Source organism: Eubalaena glacialis, chromosome 4 (genome assembly GCF_028564815.1).
Source record: "Eubalaena glacialis isolate mEubGla1 chromosome 4, mEubGla1.1.hap2.+ XY, whole genome shotgun sequence".
NCBI classification, from domain to species: Eukaryota; Metazoa; Chordata; class Mammalia; order Artiodactyla; family Balaenidae; genus Eubalaena; species Eubalaena glacialis.
The window spans coordinates 181,959,722-181,980,663 of record NC_083719.1 but is presented as its reverse complement, the minus strand read 5'-3'; the positions used below and the strand labels follow the sequence as shown (position 1 = coordinate 181,980,663).

The 20,942-nt window shown below is 49.8% G+C and overlaps 1 protein-coding gene across 1 annotated transcript in view; it reads right to left on the bottom strand.

The window, feature by feature from the left end:
- The window catches only part of C3 (complement C3), a 34,953-nt gene extending 14,373 nt beyond the window's left edge, over positions 1 to 20,580 (bottom strand). Inside the window, exons 1-24 of the mRNA XM_061190627.1 lie at positions 20,450 to 20,580; positions 19,753 to 19,945; positions 18,769 to 18,931; positions 18,601 to 18,671; positions 16,685 to 16,779; positions 16,499 to 16,581; positions 16,295 to 16,385; positions 16,075 to 16,177; positions 15,812 to 15,938; positions 15,414 to 15,529; positions 15,167 to 15,313; positions 14,236 to 14,445; positions 13,915 to 14,121; positions 12,417 to 12,575; positions 11,926 to 12,055; positions 11,577 to 11,648; positions 11,191 to 11,388; positions 8,848 to 8,959; positions 8,495 to 8,580; positions 3,004 to 3,146; positions 2,699 to 2,911; positions 1,450 to 1,516; positions 1,267 to 1,353; positions 339 to 542 (exon numbers count right to left, since the gene is read on the bottom strand). Coding sequence (XP_061046610.1) covers positions 339 to 542; positions 1,267 to 1,353; positions 1,450 to 1,516; positions 2,699 to 2,911; positions 3,004 to 3,146; positions 8,495 to 8,580; positions 8,848 to 8,959; positions 11,191 to 11,388; positions 11,577 to 11,648; positions 11,926 to 12,055; positions 12,417 to 12,575; positions 13,915 to 14,121; positions 14,236 to 14,445; positions 15,167 to 15,313; positions 15,414 to 15,529; positions 15,812 to 15,938; positions 16,075 to 16,177; positions 16,295 to 16,385; positions 16,499 to 16,581; positions 16,685 to 16,779; positions 18,601 to 18,671; positions 18,769 to 18,931; positions 19,753 to 19,945; positions 20,450 to 20,520 — 3,148 coding nt within the window. The 5' untranslated portion in view covers positions 20,521 to 20,580. The remainder of the gene's footprint in view (positions 1 to 338; positions 543 to 1,266; positions 1,354 to 1,449; positions 1,517 to 2,698; positions 2,912 to 3,003; positions 3,147 to 8,494; positions 8,581 to 8,847; positions 8,960 to 11,190; positions 11,389 to 11,576; positions 11,649 to 11,925; positions 12,056 to 12,416; positions 12,576 to 13,914; positions 14,122 to 14,235; positions 14,446 to 15,166; positions 15,314 to 15,413; positions 15,530 to 15,811; positions 15,939 to 16,074; positions 16,178 to 16,294; positions 16,386 to 16,498; positions 16,582 to 16,684; positions 16,780 to 18,600; positions 18,672 to 18,768; positions 18,932 to 19,752; positions 19,946 to 20,449) is intronic.
- Positions 20,581 to 20,942: the final 362 nt, after the last annotated feature.

The following is a 20,942-nucleotide window of genomic DNA, read 5'->3' as shown; positions in this document are numbered from 1 at the left end:
GGAGGGAGCTCAGAGAGGGGCTCAGAGAGGGGTGAGGGGGTGGGCTCAGAGGAGGGGTGGGGTCTCAGGAGTGGAGGGGCTCAGAGGGGGCGGGGCCTCGAGATGGGCGGGGTCTCAGGAGTGGAGGGGGCTCAGAGGGGGCGGGGCCTCGAGATGGGCGGGGTCTCAGGAGTGGAGGGGGCTCAGAGGGCGCGGGGCCTCGAGATGGGCGGGGCCTCAGGAGTGGAGGGGGCTCAGAGGGGCAGGGTCCAGGGGTGGAGGGCTTTCACAGGAGCGGGTCTCAGAGCGGTGGGGTCTCGGGGGTGGAGGGGGCTCCGAGGGGCGGGTGGGGCGCACACCCCTCTTGATGAGCTCCAAGGCCTCCTGCCGCTTCTCCAGGCCGAACTTCTCCCACTGCTCGGTGTTGTCTATGTAGTGCACCGCGATGACCGTGGGCGTCATGCTGATCATGTTCTGCTCCCCGCAGCCCGAGGGGGTTTGGATGAGGTGCTTCAGCCGCTCCCCGTTGATGGCGTCCTCTGTCATCTGGGCCACTGGGGTCCCTGCAGCCGGGCGTGAGGATGGCACTCAAGTCTGGGGCTGCCCCCAGCGTTTCCAGGCTCTGACCAGCCAGGGCCCAAGGGGTCAGGGACACAGCTGGGAGCACGTGAATGATGGAAATGATGCACGGCGGAGTGGCGAGAGGGGGCTCTGCATTTGTGGGCGGTGGGAGTGGGCTTCCGCTTCACAGGGGAACTCCGGTCCCTGGGTCCTCTGGTTACACCGGTGGTAAAATAATTCCAGGAACAACCACCATGAATACTTTTATCATGCTTAATGCTATTTGCTAGGCTCTGTTCTAATACCATACAGTATCTCATTTAATCCTCCCAACAACCCTTAGATATCGATACTATTATTCCGCCCCTATCACAGATGAGGAAACCAAGGGTCTCCTCCCAAAACCTTACAGCTCTCAAGTTGCAAGGTGCCTTTCCAGCTCCGTCTTGTCCCTTCTCGCCCCAGTTCTCCATCCGAGGCAATTAAATCCAGAATTTCTGCTCTTGAAGTATACTGCTTTTTATCAGCAAAAGCTATTTGCTGAACTAAGTACTGCCTGGAGCCTTCTATACAGCAGATTAAAGGAGGGGTTCTAGCTGAAGAGGAGGCGGGAGACACAGTGGTTAAATACTCCTGGGATTAGATGGAACTGGGCTCCCTTCTCAGGAGTCATGGCCCCCCAACACCATTCTGGGTCCCCTGGGATTGGGGCCAAGGGCATCTCACCTTGCAGGAGGATCTTGGTCTCTGACTCCGTGTCTGGGACTTGGTCACTGATATTGGCAGCTTTGATTTCCTCTCGCTGCACTCCCTCTGCCGGGTGAATGGGAGACACCGATGGCACCAGCCCCCTCCCACCCCACCCTGCATCACCACCCAGGCCTCACCCCCTCTGCCTCGCTGACTCACTTTGGCCCAGATGTTCTGGATCCAGTGTGCGAACGGCCACAGTTTTGTTGACTCTCATTCCTTCTGGCTGGACAGTGTTGGGGGTAGGGGGAGTCGTGTGAATAAAAGGGCAGACGGACAGACAGTCAGCAGGGCACTGTTCTTGGGATTACTGTAGCACAAGGCATGATGGCCTCCACCTGACCTCAGCTGTATGACTGGAAGTCAGTTAATCTGTCTGTGCCTCAGCTTCCTTCCTTATAAGGAGGTAATATAAACATCTACCTCATACCCACTGTTGTGCAAATTAATAATAAAATTATAAATTAATGAAGAAATAACAAGACCTTTAGAAATCTTCCTATGTGCCTAGAAGATTGCTTTCCTGGGGTTAATTCATGTAATCTTCACAACAACCCACTGGAGTGGGTACTGCTATTATCAGTGCCATTTTAAAGATGGGGGAACTGGGGTACAGACAGGTGAAGTAACTTGCCCAAGGTCACACAGCAAGTAGAACAGAATTTGGGCTTGAACCTGGTAGTCTGGCTCCAGAGTCTGTTTTTAACCTAAATGCCTCTCAATGGGCTAAATAAAATAAAAATAAAAATCTAAAAATAAAACAAATAATATAAAAGTAAAACAAAAATTTTAAATAAATAAATAAGAATAAATAATAAAGAAAAGAGAAAAAGAAAAAATAAATGAAAGAATGTACGTAAGTACTAACACAGTGCCTGACACATAAGTGCTCAATTAAAATAGGGGCTATCTTAATTAGAATCAAAGGCCCAATGTGAGCTGTCATGTGTCTACAGATAAACCTTTTTATTTTATTTATTTATTTATTTGGCTGCACCGTGTGGCTTACGAGATCTTAGTTCCCTAACCAGGGATCGAACCCGGGGCCCCAGCAGTGAAAGCGCCGAGTCCCAATCACTGGACTGCCAGGGAATTCCCACCAAGATTTTTAAAGTCAAAAGAAAACTCCTATGCTGAAATGTGTTACAAAATGTCATATTTGATATTAAAATATATTTTAATGAAAAAAATATTATTGATCTTTGTTTGAGCTTTCGGGTGCCCCCTAAAATTGTGTGCCCAAGGAGAATACCTCACTTGCCTCACCCAAATCCCGGCCCTGCTTCCAAACCTCCAGGACTCCTGAATTTCCTAAGGTTGGCCTGGGTCTCTAACCTGGGTTGACAGCACAGGGAGAACAGGAGCCTTTCCTGAGGGACAAGGGGCAGCAGGTACCCCAAGGACTCACCACGACCTTCAGGGTCTTCTTGACACCATCACTGATGAAGCGGTTGTAGACAGCAGCCTTGACCTCCACCTCATGGAGGCCGACCTTCAGGGGCACAATGACATAAGGCACGGGCACCGAGGACTTGGGCGGGATGATTAGAGTCTGCTGGTGGCGCTTCTTGGCAGTTGCCAGGCTACAGAAGGCTGGATTGTAGAGCAATTCCACCCTCACCTGCCGGGGAGAGAGAGTATCAAGTCAGGGGAATGTGCCACAGACCCTCTTCTCCAAGCCCCCATCATGCTTCCATTGCACCAGGGGCCCACCTTGAGCTCCTCCGCCTCCCGGTAGTTGTAGAGGACAGCTCGGATCTCCACCTGCTCATTGCGCACGACAGAGTAGGGTAGACGCAGGTCAATGAAGAAATCCTGCATCACCGTGACCTCATAGGGGTCAGCCACACAGATCCCTGCCCGGGTGGAAACAGAACACGAAGTGTCAGGGGTGGGGCGGGGGGTGGGCAAGGTGGACTGGATCCAAGTTCAGGTCCAAGTTCTTGCCCCTACCAATGTCTCAGTACTTACCTCTGACCACTGGAGCTGTCCCAAGGTCAGCCTGTCTTTGCAGAAGCCCATAGATGAACCATCATTAATGGTGATAACTTACAGATGGTGGTGGTGGCTGGGAGTTGCCATGATTTAATGGTTCCCATTTTCTTTGTAATTTTACTCATAGATAGTTGTATAGGAGGGAAGAAGGCAAGCATAAATGAAGGGTCTATATGTACGATCTCCAAAATGGTAGCCCCAGGTGGTCACTGGGCACTTGAAATGTGGCTAGCTCGAGTGAGAACTGGATTCCTACTTTTGTTTCCTTTTAATTAACTTAGATTTAAACTTAAAAACCAATGCTCATTGTGAATGTAATAAAAACCACTGAACTGTACACTTTCAAATGGTGACTTTCATGTTATGTGAATTATATCTCAATTTTAAAAAGGATGCTTGATTCAGTGATTGGAAAACTTTTAAAGTTTTTAGTTTAAGTATGTTTAGAACAACTTGGATAGGCCAATCTACCTTTTCAGCTGTAAATTTTATGGATCCCAAAATACAGATCAGAGTATTTTCAATGAAAAGCTAGCATCCTAATTTAGATGCACTGTCAGTATAAAATACATGGCAGATTTCGAAGGCTTAGTACAAACAAAAATAAAATACATGATTAAAAATTTTGAGATATTAATAGGTTATTCTTAAATATTAATAGATTTGCTATTGTAACATGATTAGTGTGGTAGTGGTTTTGCAAATTTTTACAAAATGTTGAAATAATAATATTTTGGATATATTTGGTTTAAATAAAATGTATTATTAAAATTGATTTAATCTACTCCTTTTTTTGTGGGGCTACCAGAAAATTTTAAATGACATACACAGCTTGCATTATATTTCTAATGGACAGTGCTGGTCTACATTGTAAAAATTAATAAAAGGACACCTCAACTAGAATTGGAGAAGGGAAGGCCTGTAGAGGGAGCTCTGATGCCCTACCACTCACTTCAGTTATCCCAAACAGGAAGACGTTATCCCAAACAGGAAGATGTCAACAGATCCCAATAGGAAGAAGCTTCAATTACAGACCCCAGCTGGAAGAGATGTTTGCACTCCCGAACAGAAAGTGCAATTAACTTACTATAGCAGGAGGAAGGAAGATTTTCTTCCTGCCCAGCAACAAGCCCAGCCAATGAAAACACTGCAGCTCAGCCAATGAGAAGCTGTCTTACCTGAACTGTTACTTTCCTCCAATGAGGAAATTTTTCTCTTGCTGATGACTTGTTTGCCCTACCCTTCATTCTATAAAAACCTTTCATTTTGTACAACTCCTCTGAGCATCTCTCTGCTTGCCAGATAAGATGCTGCCCAGCTCATGAATTGTTTAACAAACCCAATTAGATCTTCAAATTTACTCAGTTGAATTTTGTTAACAACATTGGGCAAAACGATGCTGAAAAACAGTGGTTACTTGTGATACAACAGTTACCAGATTAAATGTAAGCAAAGTGTTGATGCAAGTGAAATTTGTGAAAACATAATCACGTCAATAATAATGTTACACCAAGAAATCTATTAAGATTGGAGGGAATTCCCTGGCGGTCCAGTGGTTAGGACTCCCTGCTCTCACTGCTGAGGGCCAATCCCTGATTGGGCCAGGGTTCAATCCCTGGTTGGGGAACTAAGATTCCATAAGCCACGCAGCACCGCCAAAAAAGAAAAAATAAGAAGATCTGATAATTTTTCGTATTCTTCAATGGCAGAAAAAAAAATAATCAGAGGCTTGAACAAAATCCTTATTTCCCAATCTACAGTCATTTACTCATCACCCTCGGGGGGTCTGCTATAGTCACTGGTTTAATTTACCATTTCTTACCTACTATTTACATTTTTAAACTCAAATTTAATTTACTACGGTGCATGAGAACCCAGGTTCTTGTGCTCTAAACAGGAGGTTACCTCAAGGAAAACAAAATGATTTTGTTAAATACTGGTTAGCTTGTGTTGCCCGCAGAAAGCTAGACCACTCTCTCTTTGTTTAAAAAAAGGAGTTAAACAAGAATTAGAGACAAGGTGAAGACATCCTTGCACTAGACTTAGCTTTTCTCCTTGAATGAGATGGAAGGAAGAATGGAAAGAGAACCAAAAAAGGAATGACTTCTGATACACAATTTCTGTCACTTCAAGGCAGTGAAACAATTATTCTGTGTGATACTGTGACAGTGGCTACAAGTCATGATGTATTTATCCAAACCCATAGAATGTACAACACCAAGAGTGAATCCTAATGCCAACTATGGACTTCAGTTCATAATAATGTATCAGTATTGGCCCATCCATTATAACAAACGTACCACACTAATGCAAGATGTTAACAATAGGGGAATCTGGGGGAGAGAGGGGTACATGGCACCTCTCTATACTTTTTGCTCAATTGTTTCTGAAAACCTAATACATTTAAAAAAAATCTCTTAGTTAAAAAGAAATGAGGGACTTCGCTGGTGGTCCAGTGGTTAAGAATCCGCCTTCCAATGCAGGGGACGTGAGTTCAATCCCCGGTCTGGGAACTAAGATCCCACGTGCCACGGGGCAACTAAGCCCATGAGCCACAACCACTGAGCATGCAAGCCACAACTAGAGAGCCCACGCACTCTGGAGCCAGTACGCCACAACTAGAGAGAAGCCCTCACGCCACAATGAAGAGCCTGCGCTGCAACTAAGACCCCACACAGCCAAAAAGTAAGTAAATAAATAAATATTTTTAAAAAAAAAAATGACTACGCCAGAAACTAACACAACACTGTAAATCAACTATACTTCAATTAAAAAAAAAAAGAAAGAAATGACTTCTGATGCCTGCTTTGTGTCATTTAAGGAAGCGTCTATGCATCTCTGAAAGGCATTTACCCTTTGATCCCTAAAGTATGTTCGACTCCAATAATAAAAATAATAGCTCACACTCATTGAACATTTACAATGTGTCAGGTACTATTATCACTATTATAAAATCCCAACACTTTGAGTAGGTACTATTTCTATTGTGCCCATTTTGTGGATGAGCACAGAGAGGCTGGGTAACTTGACTAAGGCCACACAGCTGCCCAGAGGAGGACCTGGGATTTGGACACAGGTACTTGGGCTTGGGAAGCTCCCTGCTTTTAACCTTACTGACTCTTTAATTCCTAATAGCTCACAAGTATAAAAATTTCAAGTTCTATTGGTTATGATGCTACAGTCTTTATTCTGAAGTTTGGATTCCTGAAAGTTTCATTCACTTGTGATCCTGGGCAAGTCACCTTCTTTCCCTGGCTTCAGTGTTCTCATTTGTAGGAGAATCATAGTACCAACCTTATAGGGTAGTTGTGAGCATTAAATGAGATAATATGTAGAGAGTTAATGATGTTGAAAAGATATCACAGGCAAGATCTAAAAACCACAGGGATTCTGCCCCCCCTCCCTGGGGACATTTGGTAATATCTGGGGACATTTTGGATGTCACAACTAGGGAGATGCATTGCTACTGGAATCTAGCAGGTAGAAGCCATGAAGATACCCAACATCTTATATTGCACAGGACAGTCCCCTGCCACAAAGAATGACCCAGCCCAGAATGACATCAGGGATGAGACTGAGAAATGCTGGTGCAGGGAAGAACTCTTCCAACATTCATGTCCATACAAATCTCCCGGGGATCGTGTAATAAAATACACATTCTGACTGAGTAGGTCAGGAGTGACTGAGATTCTGAATGTCTAACAAACTCCCTGGTAAAGCTACTTTACCAGATTGCAGCTGGTCCAGGGAATAGGTTTTCAACTTTTTTTTTTTTTCAAGCTGCAGGAACTTTTATTTTTAGGTAAAGGAAACCTCACACAGAATCTCGATATATGGAAATGTACAACAGGCGAATATGAAGATGCTCTGATTTGAAACACGGATGGGGGCCCCAAACTAGAACTGTGCTGAGTGGCTTTGGAGTCTCAGGCAGAAGGAAAACTATCTGCTCTGCGTATATGATTTCATCTGCCATCATCACTTGTTCAAGAGAAATTAGCAGAAAATTGCAATTCCTTCCATTAGAAGCAAGATAGGCAAAGAAGCAGATTTTGAAAATCTTGAAGCCAGGAAAGTAAAATGATAATAAAGTATAATTTATGATAAATTACAACTAAACAAACTTATACTAGAGTATATTAAATTCTGAGTTTGGTATAAATAAAATACACTTAATGTTGTGAGTTTTAATACACCTATTTTTAAAATGTTTTAGTGTTTTCAATAGTTTTTCGACTACTTTAATGCTCTGGAAAAAAATTAACCTTTAAAATATACATAAAACATGCATATGGGGCACATCTTTCCTTTTGCCTCAAACTCCATTATGGCTCGGCACGGTGCTGGTTTATATTTAAAATTTGGATATTTTGTACAACATGGTTTTTTTTGCATTCATTTTGATTTTTTTCCAAAAAAACTATTGCATGAAAATATGATTTATCTTGATGACTGAGTTTTTTGGCACCCACTTAATTTTGCATTCAAAGTCAGTGCCTCACTCTCTTTGTCCCATTCTCAGACCTGCTGTAAGTCATCCATATTTGGCTAGGATGTGTCAGGGTCTCACACCCAGCCCTTGGTGGTGGTGGGGAGGGAGGGCAGGGGGGGTACACATACACCTTCTTTTGTCGTGTTTCACAATCTAACCACCAATGTTTCAGTCACTCATTTCATCCCGCTTCCTCTTTTATTTTTTCTTAATTGCTTTACCCAATCTCATGGCAACATCACCCCTACAAAGTTTTTGTTGCTGTAAATCATTCTGTATGATACTATGATGGTGGATACGTGTCATTATACATTTGTCCAAACCCATAGAACGTACAGCACCAAGAGTGAACCCTGACCTCAGCTAGGAACTTGCAGTGATCATGATGTATCCATGCATCCTTTGATTGTTACAAATGCACCATGCTGGTGGGAGATGTTGATGGTGAGGGAGACTGTGTCTGTGGTGGGGAAAGGGGTATATGGGAAATCTCTGCACCGTCCTCTCAATTTTGCTCTGAACTAAAACTGCACTAAAACTAAAATCTATTTACAAAAAGCACAATGTCACTCACATTCTACACTCTAATGCCTCTCCAGGAACCAGGGGAAAGTGTCAGCCACCAGGAAACAAAGGATCTGTCAGGATTGAATGAGAAAATGCCCGGTGGTTCTGGGGTCCTGGCCTCCTGAGGACCAGGCCACCATCCTCTCTCACCTTTCTTGTCTGACAAGCTCACAGCCAGAATCTCCCAAGTGGTGATGGAGTCTTTCAAAAACACGTTCATGAGCTTCGTGGAGATTCTGGATTGGGGAGGGGAGGCATTAGAAGATACCTAGCAGGGTGGAGGGGGAGAGCTGGTAGGGAGGGGCCCCAAGGGACAGGGTTGGAGGGGGGCTGGCGGGTGGGCACGTGTAGGTAGCCCCAACGCTTCTAGGCTAGGTTGTGTGATTCCACAATGATTCCAGAAAAGAGGGGGCATTGAGGTGCATGCAAACTCAATGTCCAGTCTGGGGTGATTATAGGGGCTGGCCTGGGGGTGGGCTGAAGTGGGAGCATCCCAGCCTTACCCATTTTTGTCTGCGACTTTAAGGTCCTCAACAACGGTCCACAGCCAGCTCTCTGGGAACTGGCTTCGGGAAATGATGTCCTCCTCCGGGATTATTTCATCATCCAGGTCACCTGCGGGGGGGGGGGGGGGTGGGAGTTAAAACAGACCCACTTTCCCCGCTGTCCCCTTTTAGATATTTATCTCTATAATACCCTGGAGGGATTCCTAGCAGCGACACACCCAGGGTCACGTGATCACTTCCGGGGACTCTAGGCACATTTGCCTCTGGGGGCTCCTTTCTCCATAAAAAAAATTAAATAGCATATTTTACAATTCTGTTTGTAGAAAGGTGAAAATAAGCCAGACTGAACTGGATTGATTTTTTTTTCCCATCTTTGATTTTCAAGGGAATGAAAACATTTGCATGAATGAGCCTCTAAAAGCATCATTGGCCCTCAAGCACCATGCCTGCTGTGTCTGATGGTTAAGTCCATCCTGAAAGCAACGGGGTGAGTTGAGAGATTCCCCAGACTTGATGGAGATTGCTGAAGAGATGGTGGCCTTTAAAAGCCAGCTTGACCCCGTCAGCACGAAGCTGGGCTGGAATAAATAAACGAAGCTAGGCTGGAATAAATAAACGAAACTGGGCTGGAATAGAGTTCAACCCTGGCTGGGCTTTCCTCAAAAAATGACGAACAGATTTTAATTTGGCTCTGGGTCTGCCTAACGACAAAGTAGGTGGAATTCCATAGATGCCCAAATCCACCCATACTCTGGAATAATCCATCAAAGTGCCCTTGGGGTACTAACTTTTAATCAACCCTCTGTCTCACCCCAATTGGCTAAAGAAATGACACAATGCTGGGAAGAAAAAAAAAACAAACCACCCGTGTGTGTAAATTATACCCCAGTAAATCAGAAGTTTTGTCCAAATTTCCTCTTTGCGAAAGAAAAGTCTTGGGTCACTGGAGCAGAGAGCACCATGTCTAGTTATTGCAATTTGCAAAAAGACTGAAGGTAGAAGTCTTTGTTCATGTGTGTTGGGAATCTTTGTGTCTTTGGAGGGCGGGAGGGTTGGAGGAGTTGCTAGCTTTCCAGATAAAAGAATTTAGACCTATTTGACCACTTTGGCAATGGTTGCCTTTGAGAGGTGCCTGCAAATATTCAGTTTTGACAAAGCCCATCCTGGCAGAAAAGTCCTCTTAATTAAGACATATTAAAAGATGTTTAAAAAAAGGAGGGATTAGTTCACACCGGGGTCCTCTGCCTCTCAGCAGATGGCAGTGGGGACTCTTGTTAGTTCTGTAAATGCCACTTTGTGGTGGAGACCATTCTGGTTTTGCTTGAAATGGGCTTCTAAGAGAATTTTCTCTTGGCTTTGCTTAAGACTGACTTGGCCGGAGATATAAAGTTTCAAGCGTGTACATCCAGAACTGAATGAATGAATGAATGAACATTGATTAGGCATAAGTTAGGCACCTCTCTTTGGAAGGCAACATGAATTAGTTTTCTTTGGTAAAGGCAAGGCTAGAACCCATCTTAGTCTTCCCATTGGCAACTAGTGTGACCAGCCCTATCATCTAGAACGTTCCCTCAGACCATGGATGTCCTGGGCACTGCTAAGGTCAAACTTCAGAGTGACAGGGCCAGGGCCAGGATGATCCTCCCAGGCAGGAAATTCCTTTGCCTCAGGATGAGCCTCCCAGGCAAGGGAAGAAGGACCTAGTCCCCCACTGGACTGGGTCCTTCTTCCCTCAGACCTGAATCACCTAGCTCCTCATCTGAAGGCTTCTTTCCTCCTCAGACAGGCGCCTCCTCTCTCCTTGGACAAGCACCTCCCCCCTTGGACAGGCACCTCCCCCCTTGGACAGGCACCATCCCCTTTGGACAAGCACCTCCTCCCCCCTTGGACAGGCACCTCCTTCCCTCTTGGACAGGCACCTCCTCCCCCCTTGGACAGGCACCTCCTCCCTTGGATAGGCACCTCCCCCCCTTGGAAGGTACCTCCCCCCTTGGACAGGCTCCTCCCCCCTTGGACAGGCACCTCCCCCCTTGGACAGGCACTCCCCCCTTGGACAGGCACCTCCTCCCCCCTTGGACAGGCGCCTCCTTCCCCCTTGGACAGGCACCTCCTCCCCCCTTGGACAGGCACCTCCTCCCTTGGATAGGCACCTCCTCCCCCCTTGGACAGGCACCTCCCCACCTTGGACAGGCACCTCCCCCCTTGGACAGGCACCTCCTCCCTTGGATAGGCACCTCCCCACCTTGGAAGGCACCTCCCCCCTTGGACAGGCTCCTCCCCCCTTGGACAGGCACCTCCTCCTCCCTTGGACAGGGGCCTCCTCCCTGCTGCCGGACTCACTCCTGGCCAGATCCAGGGTCCCGTCGCGGCTGTGCTGCAGCCGCAGCTGGGCGATGTATTCGCAGCAGTCCAGGAAGGCCTTCACGCATGCGTCGCCTTGCAGGATGAACTGGGCCCGGCGCTGGCACGGGAACTTCATGGGGTTGTCCCGCATACCGTCCTCACAGCACTTGCGCAGCTCCTTGTTGTACTGACCCGCTGTGGGAGCACAGATTCCCCCGCCCCGCGCGCCCTCAGCCCGGGCCTCGAAGCAGGAGGCACTCAGGACAGACCCCAGGGAGAACTTCCCCACGGCCAGGCCCTCCCCCTCCCTCTCCGTCTGGGATCCCGTAGGGGCTGGATCTCGGGTGGGAAGCGGTGGGCGAGCGCCGACGGAGGGCTCCCACCTTTATCCATCCTCTTTTCCATGAGCTGCACCGAGCGGCGTCGGCGGAGGGCTGGTTTCGGGCACTGAGGATCTAAAGGCGGGTGGACCAAGAATCAGATGGGTTAGGCACCTACTGTGTGTCCTTGGTTTCCTCCCCACAGTAGTCCCCCGTGAGGTCGGGGTGTTATTGCTCCCATTTGACAGATGCAGAAACTGAGGCTCCGAAAGAAGTAATTTGCTAGATGGTGGTGGAGGCGGGACTTCAATACCCCCACCCCCATCCCAGAGCGCTGCCCTTAACCTGTTCTCAGTATCTGGGAGGTGGAGGCCCTGCCCCTCCCTAGCCGTGCTGCTGGTTGCATCCTCACCTGCCCTCTGGGCGGTCTGTAGGCCTTTGCTGGTCTTGAGGGCCAGCCCTGCATCCGTGAAGACACCGGCATAGTCACTTCCACTGCCTGGGGTGCAGCCAATGTCTGCCTTCTCCACTATGTCCCAGATCTGCAGGGGGGAGTGGAGGCCGAGAGTGTGGCGAGATCGGGTCAGCCGTGCCTCCACCGACTGGCCAACACGTCCATCCAACCCCACCCCATCCATCCTCATCCTGGTCCCCAGGCTGGCCGGCCATGGTGGACCATCTGGAGTTAGACCTGGAGCTGTGTCCATTCCCGGGACCATCCCCAGCTTGGACCCTTGTCCATCCACATTCTCATCGTCAACTTGACTTCAACCCATCCCCGTATCTGCGTCCATTCAGACCTCTACACTCAACCCACACTCAAACCCATTTGTTCCCCCCAGCGCCATTCCCACCTTAACCCAACGCCATCTCCAAACCAACCTCTGTGACGCGGGGGCATACCTTACTCTGGGTCAGTTTGTTCTTCTTATTCAGCACAAACACACCCTTGTCCACAGCCACCAGCCCCACTCGGGACCCCTGGTCAGCCTCGATCTTCAGGGTTATCTGTTGCCCAGGCCGATGGTGCCTCTCTTCCTTCCCGCCATTTTTCACCACCAGCTATGGTCAGGGGCGGGGTGGGGTAGGGGGAGGTTTGGAGGGGAGGGAGGGAGAAGTCAGCCCTGCAAGGCCCTGGTCTCTGGAAGCCAAAGACAAAGGAGGTCCTGGGCTGGACTGAAAGGAGAGAGAGAGGAAGGGAGGCAGGCAGAACCGGCATCAGGCAGAAAGTCAAGAAAAGAGAGAAAACCAGGAGCAAGAGAGATACTGAGTACAAGCTTCCAGTTACAACATAAATGAGTCTTGGGGATGAAATGTACAGTGTGGGGAATATAGTCAATAACCACGTAGTATCTCTGTATGGTGACACACGGTCACTCACTAGACTCATCGTGGTGAACACTTTGAAACGTAAAGAAATATCGAATCACTATGTTGTATACCAGGAACTAACATAGTGATGTAGGTCAATTATACTTCACGACAAACAAACAGACTCAGAAAAAGAGATCAAATTTGTGGTTACCAGAGGTAAGGGGAGAGGGAATTGAATGAAGGTGGTTAAAAGGTACAAACTTCCAGTTGTAAGATGAATAAGTACCAGGGGTGTAATGTACAAGATGCAAATATATATAATTAACGCTGCTGTAGGTTATATATGAAAGTCATTAGAGGAAACCCTGAGTTTTCACCACAAGGGAAAAGATTATTTTTTCTATTTCTTTAATTCTCTACCTCTATGGGATGATGGACGATCACTCAACTTATTGTGGTGATCATTTCATGATGTACGTAAGTCAAATCATTATGTTCTCCATCTTAAACTTAGTGCTGTATGTCAATTACATCTCAATAAAACTGGAAGAAAAAAAGATACTGAGACTGAAACAGAAAGGGAAGAAAAGAAGAAGAGAGAGGCAGGAACCCTGCAAATGGGGGAGAGGAACAGATTCAGAAGGTTGGAGAGAGGGTTTCCCTGGTGGCGCAGTGGTTAAGAATCCACCTGCCAATGCAGGGGACACAGGTTCGAGCCCTGGTCCGGGAAGATCCCACATGCCGCGGAGCAACTAAGCCCGTGCGCCACAACTACTGAGCCCACGTGCCACAACTACTGAAGCCCACGCGCCTAAAGCCCATGCTCTGCAACAAGAGAAGCCACCACAATGAGAAGCCCGTGCACTGCAACGAAGAGTAGCCCCCCTCGCTGCAACTAGAGAAAAGCCCGAGCGCAGCAACGAAGCCCCAACACAGCCAGAATAAATAAATAAATAATAAAATAAAATAAATTTAAAAATTTAAAAAAAGAGTTGGAGAGAGACAGAGCCAGAGGGCCCAAGATGGGGAAAGTGACAGCCAGGTGGAGAGTCCCCAGATGGGCACAGAGAGATGCCACAAAGCTTACCGTGCCCACACATGAGTCCTTGACATCCACCCACACGGAGTCGGCCACCACCTCCCTCTGGCCGTTGCTGTTGATCAGCGTGTAATAGGCCACCAGGCGGAAGGAAGGGATGAAGTCCGTTGTGATGGTCATGGGCAACACCACCAGGTCCTGGCCGGGCTCTCGCACCTGCCGCCCCACCTTCAACAGCTTCCCCTTGTTCATGACCTGGGGAGAACAGGTTGGTATAAGTATCGGAAAGGTAAGAGGGAGGATGGGGGGGGGGAAGCCAGGATGGCGGAGGGCTCCCGGGGGTGCTGGGGGTTCTAGGAAGCCACAGACCAAGTAAGTGTAGTAGTGGATCTTGGCTTGGTGGCTGGGGTCTGTGCGCAGGTGGAAGTTGACATTGAGAGTCTCCCCAGGCTTGAGTTCCACTCGGGGCACAGAGAGGTGCAGGTAGTTGTTAGAGTTGCCCTGGGTGTTGTAGGGTAGGGCCTGCATGGTCCTGGTCGCTTGTCGCGCCTCTGGGATATTCTCCTTCTGTGTGCGTACCTGGGTAAGGAAAGACGGATGCATGCTGGCCCCCCAGAGATGTCCACACCCATATCCCTGGGACCAGGGAATATGGTATTTGAGGTGGCAAGAGAGACTTTGCAGATGAGATTAGGTTAAGGATCTTGAGGAAATGGGGAGGAGATGGGATTATCCAGGTGGGCCCAATGCCATTGCAAGGGTCCTTATAAGACGTCTAGGCAGAAGGTAGGACCCAGCTGTGCAGATGAGAACCCTTCTATGCATGCAAACTACTATATATATATATAGGATGGATAAACACCAAGGTCGTACTGCATAGCACAGGGAACTATATACAATATCCTGTGATACACCATAATGGAAAAGAATATGAAAAAGAAGGTATATACATATATATATATATATATATATACAGTTATATATATATATATATATATATATATACAGTTATATATATATATTCAGTCGTATATATATATAAAACTGAATCACTTTGCTGTACAGCAGAAATTAACACAACGTTGTAAATCAACTATAATTCAATAAAATAAAGTAAAAAAAAGAGCCCTTCTATGTAAATGAAAACATCTCTCTGTGGATGGTACATCCCTTTATGCAAATGAAAGGACCCCCCTGTATGCCCAGGACAGGATCCCTTTGTGCAAATGTCAGGACCCTGCTCTACAAAATCAAGCCCCCTGTCTCCTGGTGTGGGGTCGCGAGGCTGGCCTGGACTCACGGTGATGGTCATGGGCTTCCGGTTGTTGTGTGTGTTGATGCTTAGCTTGGCCACACCGTCCTCCTGGGTCAAGGACTGCACCTTGGTGCCCTGGGTCACTACCGGGATGTGGCGGGCAGGGGAGCCGTCGGGGTTCGTCACGAACACCTGTGGGTGCAGGCCAGGTGGAGGGGGTTCAGGCAGACCCAGAGGCATGGCCGTGCTCAGGAGCAGTGGAGGGGGGTTGCAGCCCCGCCCTGGGTCTCACCATGAGGTCGAAGGGCATGGCGGGTTTGAAGAACTTGGGGGTCTTGGTGAAGTGGATCTGGTAGGGGGAGGTCACGATGGGGATCCCGGTACGCTCTGCCTCCACCATGTCGCTGCCTGAGGGGGGCCAATCGTGAGGCTGGGCTCCTGGGCCACCCCTCAGGACCAGGCCTCCCCCCCTCAGATTGGACTCTGCCTTCATACTGGGCCTCTTTCCTCGGACTGCATCTCCCCCATAAACTGGATCCCACCTTCATTCTGAACATCCGCCCTCAGACCGAGCCTCCCCTCTCAGACTGGGCCATCCCTGTCAGACTGGACCCTGCCTTCCTTCTGGGCTTCCCATCTCAGACTGGACCGTACGGTGGTGCTGGGCCTCTGCCCCCAGCCTGGCCTCACCTGAGTGCAGGATGACGGTGACGGACACATATAAGGACTTGCCCACTAGGGCATCGGCTTGGGAGGGCTGTACCCCGTTCAGCAAGACCTGTCGTTGCAGTTTGGCCTCCCCATTACCGTCAGTGATCTGGGGGAGACAGTGAAGGCTCAGCGGAGGCGGGGGTGGGGTGGGGAGGGGGGCTCAGGTGAGGGAGGGGCGCTGATGGGGACAGGAGAGATGTGTTCAGAGTGGAGGAGACTTCGAGGGGGCCTCTGTTAGGTACCGGAACACGGGTGAGGGAGTGGGCCAATGAAATCCTCCGGTCATCATCCTGGACTCCAAAGATGACGAAGGCTGTCCCGTCCACATTCTCCCCATACAAGAACCTGTGAGGCGGGGAGAGTCTCAGATCCTCCCCTCCTTAAAAAGATGAGTTTTCCTCCAAACTTCGGTTGGCTGTGGCTGAGCCCCTCCCCCTAGCTGGTCCCTCCCCTGTCCCTCACCTGGCAATGATGTGGACCTTCAGGCCATCTGGGTCATCGATGTAGTAGAATTTCTCTTCAGGCTCCACTTGGACCTCAAAACTGGGCAGCACTGGGGGAACAGATCGTGGTGGGGAGTGAGCCAGCATTGGGCCCAGAATTATGCGCTCCCCGCTCCTTCCCCACGCCCCACCCACGGCTCCCGGTACCCTGTGCTCCTCTTACCGTATTCCTTCACCTCAAACTCAGCAGAGAAGACCTGCTTCGGAGAATCTTCGTAGTGGGCTTTGATCTTCCACTGCCCCATGCTGTGGCGAAAGCAGGCTAGTGATCTGACCAGACCTAGCAGCCCCCCACTCCCCCTCCTGGGGTAGGGGAGCCCTGAACCCCCTCCTGGAGGGCCTGACATACTTGACCAGCTCTGGGATGTTCCAAGACAAGGCCAAGATGCCAAACTGGTTGTGAGAAGACAGGGAGTCCCGCTTGATGGGAATGCCATCGGGGGTCTGTGGGGAGACAGGGAGAGAAATGGCTCTTCAGAGACCAGGCTTAGCCCTTTGGTTCTCCCCTCCTTCTCTGTGTCTGGACACTCTGTGTCATGTCTACAAGGGCAATGGTTAAGAACATGCACCTGAGCCAGTCAGCCTGGGTTCAAATCCCCACTGTGCCACTTACAAGCTGTGTGACGTGGGCAAGTTACTTAACCTCTCTGTGCTCAGTGTGCACATCTAGAAAATGGAGATAATTATAGCTCCTATGTCACTGGTTTGGGACATGTTAATATAGGCAAGAGCTCATGGTGATCAGTGTCTCTCTGAAGACTAATAAAAACTAGCATTTATCACCTACTTTTAGTAGGTGCAGGACCCTGCACTAAGCATTTGATTTGTGTAAATCACACATAATTGCCCACATTCTCCTTTTTTGACCTAAAGCATAGCAATGTCGCGTGGCTTGACCTAATACACATATGATTTTATTCGTTGCCAACAACAGGAGACATCACATAGAAATCTGGTGTTCTGGCTTCTCTTGGAAATTGGGGTAATTGTGGATAACGTGCTCCTGTTGGCACAAGGTGACATTTCATGGGAGCCGGGCAGCTCTGTGACTTTAGAAGAGGTGTGTGCTGTGTTCTCTGTTCCCCGCAGATCCCACAATCCCTAAAGCCAGCTCACAGCCTTCAGAACCTGGTCCCTGTTAGGTTTGTGTGATCTCAGTACATACTCACCAAGATCCCGTGAGGAGCACGTGCCCATTCCTTCCCTTCCTTCTCTCTCCCTTCCTCCTACACTTGTTTTTCCCTGCCCATCGCTCCCTGCTTCTTTCTCCCCTCTCCTTCCCTCTCTCCCTTCTTCCAGTAAGTTTTTATTTACCCTACTACCTGCCAAGCGTGTTGTCAACAGATAATCCCTTTCTGTTTGGAATTTAGGTTCAATGGATGTTGGGGGAAGGTGCAATTAACAAATGAATAAATCCAATTTAGAAGATGCTAAAGGGAGATGGCCGGGAAGGGAAAATAAGAGTGGAGGAAGGGAAAATGAGAGTGGAGTGTGTGTGTGCATGTGTGTGTGTGTGGGGGGGGGGTTGGGGGGCGGGGGAGAGAGGGGGTGTTGCAATTTTATGGGGCGCTCGGAGAGGTCTCACTGTAGAACTGGGACACTGGTGATATTTGAGCAAAGACTTGAAGGAGGTGATGGAGCAAGCTGTGTGGAAATTTGGAGGAAGAGGGTTTTTTGGGTAGGGGGAATAGCCTGTGCAAAGGTCCTGGGGCAGACTGTGCCTGGGTTGTTGGAGGAACAGTGAGGAGGCCCGTGTGGCTGGAGCAGAGTGAGCGAGGGGGAGACAGGGAGGAGGTGAGGGCAGGGAGGGGACGGGGTAGGTAGGGCCGGGCCTAGTGGGCAGCGGGGAGGACTTGGGCTTTTACCCCGAGGGAGGTGGGAGCCCTGGAGCGCTGCGGGCAGAGGAGGGGTGCTCACAAGCGCCCTCTGGCTGCACTAGCCGGAACAGACTACATAGAATTAGCGTCTGTCATCATCTCAATCTTCAGATGAGGAAACGGAGACTTGGAAAGGTGAAGTGACCTGCCCAGAGTCAAACAGTGACCAGGGGTTTATCGGGACCCAGAATCCACGGGCGCAAGCATCTCTCCACGTAGTCTCCCTGGGTCCCCGCCCCGTCTCCCCGTCTGTGTGCCTCTACATATTTCTTTGCCTTTAGGTCTCTGCTGCTGGGCCTTTGCCGGTGTCTTCTTTCTCTGTCTCTATCTCTTTGTCTCTCCCCGAGTCTCTGCCCCGGGTAGGTCTGGGGCCCCGGTTGGCTGGTACCTCAATGCTGACGATAACTGTCTGGCCCACGGGCAGCAGCTTGTGGTCAACGGTAAAGATCCGATAGAGGACTGAGACGAGACGGGAGAGAAAGGGAGAGCTGGGTGAGGCCCTGCCCCTCCCCCCAGCCCTGCCCCCGGTCCTCTCCAGCCACCCCCAGACCCTTACCCGTGGAGCCTGGGGTGTAGATGGTCTTGTCCGTCTGGATGAAGAGGTACCCGCTCTGAAGGCTGATCAGCACCACCTTCTCCACCAGGACGTTCCCGAAGTCCGCCTGGACAGTCACGAATTTGTGCCCCGTGTCTGATTTTAACTCCTTGCTGACCGGGATCTGGGCATGAACCAGGGGATTATTAGGCGTCTGCTCTAGGGCCCCTTGCCTTTGGCTGGATCCACACCTGCCCCTCTTCACAACAGAGCCTGCCCATCACTCCTGGTCTCCCTTGTTTGCCCAGGTTTGGGGAAAAAAAGGGTACTTGGAGAGAAGGCAAGGGCAAGAGAGGGGGTGGGAGTCAGAGGGAAGGATGGGCAGTGGGAATCAGACACGGGGCTCAGAGGAAGGAGAGCTCAGAACGGGAAGGGGACTCCGAAAGAGGAGAAGACTCAGAGAGGGGAGGGGCTCTGAAGGGAGAGAGGGCTTAGAGGGGGAGGGGCTTGGAGGGGATGGGCTCAGAAATGGGGAGGGGCTCAGAGATGGTCCGGCTTGGAAGGGGGTGGAGTTGAGAGAGATAAGGGGGCTATGTATAGCACAGGGAACCCTGCTCAATATTATATAACAACCTAAATGGGAAAAGAATTTGAAAAAGAATATATACATGTATATGTATCACTGAATCACTTTGCTGTACACCTGAAATTATCACAACATTGTTAATCAACTATACTCCAATATAAAACAAAAAGTTAAAAAAAAAAGGTGGAGGCACCTCAGAGAAAGCAATGGAAGAAGCAGCGGGAGGGGCTCAGCAAAGGGAGGGACTCAAAAGGGGCGGAGATTCAGAGAGGGGAGGGGTTCAGAATGGGGAGGAGACTCAGACAGAAGGGGCCGGGCTCAGAGTGGGTGGGGCTCAGAGAGGGAGGAGGGGCTCAGCAGGGGGAGCACTCAAAGAGGGGTTGGGGTGTCAGCGGGGCTGGGCTCCCGTGCGTGCCCACCTTTATGGTGACGGTGCCCAGGTAGCCATTGGCACTGTTCAGCTCGGTGTTTTCGCTGGACAGCACTTGTCTCTTGGCCGGGAAGTCGTGAACGGTGACGGCGACTGGTATATTCCCTTGCCCTTCGTGGGCCTCCAGCACCACCGTCTCCTCGCTCTCCAGACGCAGGATGTTGGGGGTGATCATGGAATACCTGCCGGAGGGGAGCACAGGCCATGGAGCTGTCATGCCTGGAGCCCGAGATGCCAGCCCTATCCGGGTCAGCGCTCTGCCCCAGCCCCTGGTCCCACAGGGAATCTGGTGACCGGCAGACAGCTCAGGGGCTTCAAATCCCATCAACTCCTGAACCTCCAAATCCAAACCACCAACTCTGGGAGCCCTAACCCCTAAATCTTTAAACACCCCAAGTCTCTAAACACCCAACCCTGGAACACCCTAAACTTCTCCCTAAACCTCTAGCACCCCAGACCTATAAATACAACCAACTCCACCTCCTCATTCACATACACCCATACGAAATCTCTAAACCCTTAAATCCTGAAACTACAAACTCCCAGATCCTATGAAGTCCAAACTTCCCATCCACAGAAACACCCAACACCGCGCATGCGCCCTAAACCTGCAGGGACCTGTACCCACAAATGCCCACTCCCATCTCAGAAGCAGCCTTGTTCGGTGTCGGGCTGTGACTACTCACATGGGGTCCCCCAGGGCCAGGGGGAGACTGGCCAGCAGCAGCAGCAGACTGGGACCCGAGGTGGGATGCATGGTGCCAGGACAGTGAAGGGACGGAGGGACGGAGAGACGGAGGGAGAGGGGGGGGAGGAGTGAGCAGAGCTTGCTGGAGGCTGCCTTTTATCTAGCTCCCGCCTTTCTCCCTCCTCAGCCCAGCCCTCCACTCCCCATGGGCTCCCCCCTCCCTGGTACTGCCCTAGATTTCTCAATACTATTTCCTAAGTTTTTCAGTCTGTGGGGCGGCATGAGCTTGGGGTAAGTAACCCGAGGGCATGTCCTCCTGCAACAGGAACACAACAGCCTCCTGCCCTGGGCTCCCTCAGGGTCAAGGCCAGCTGGTGAACAGGGATCTTTCCCTGTCACACCCACTTGGTAGTAGAGGAAAATTGAGGACAGAGGGGGCCCCCCCACCCCAGATATGTGGGCCTGATCCTCAGTCCACTTTTGGCTGTGCA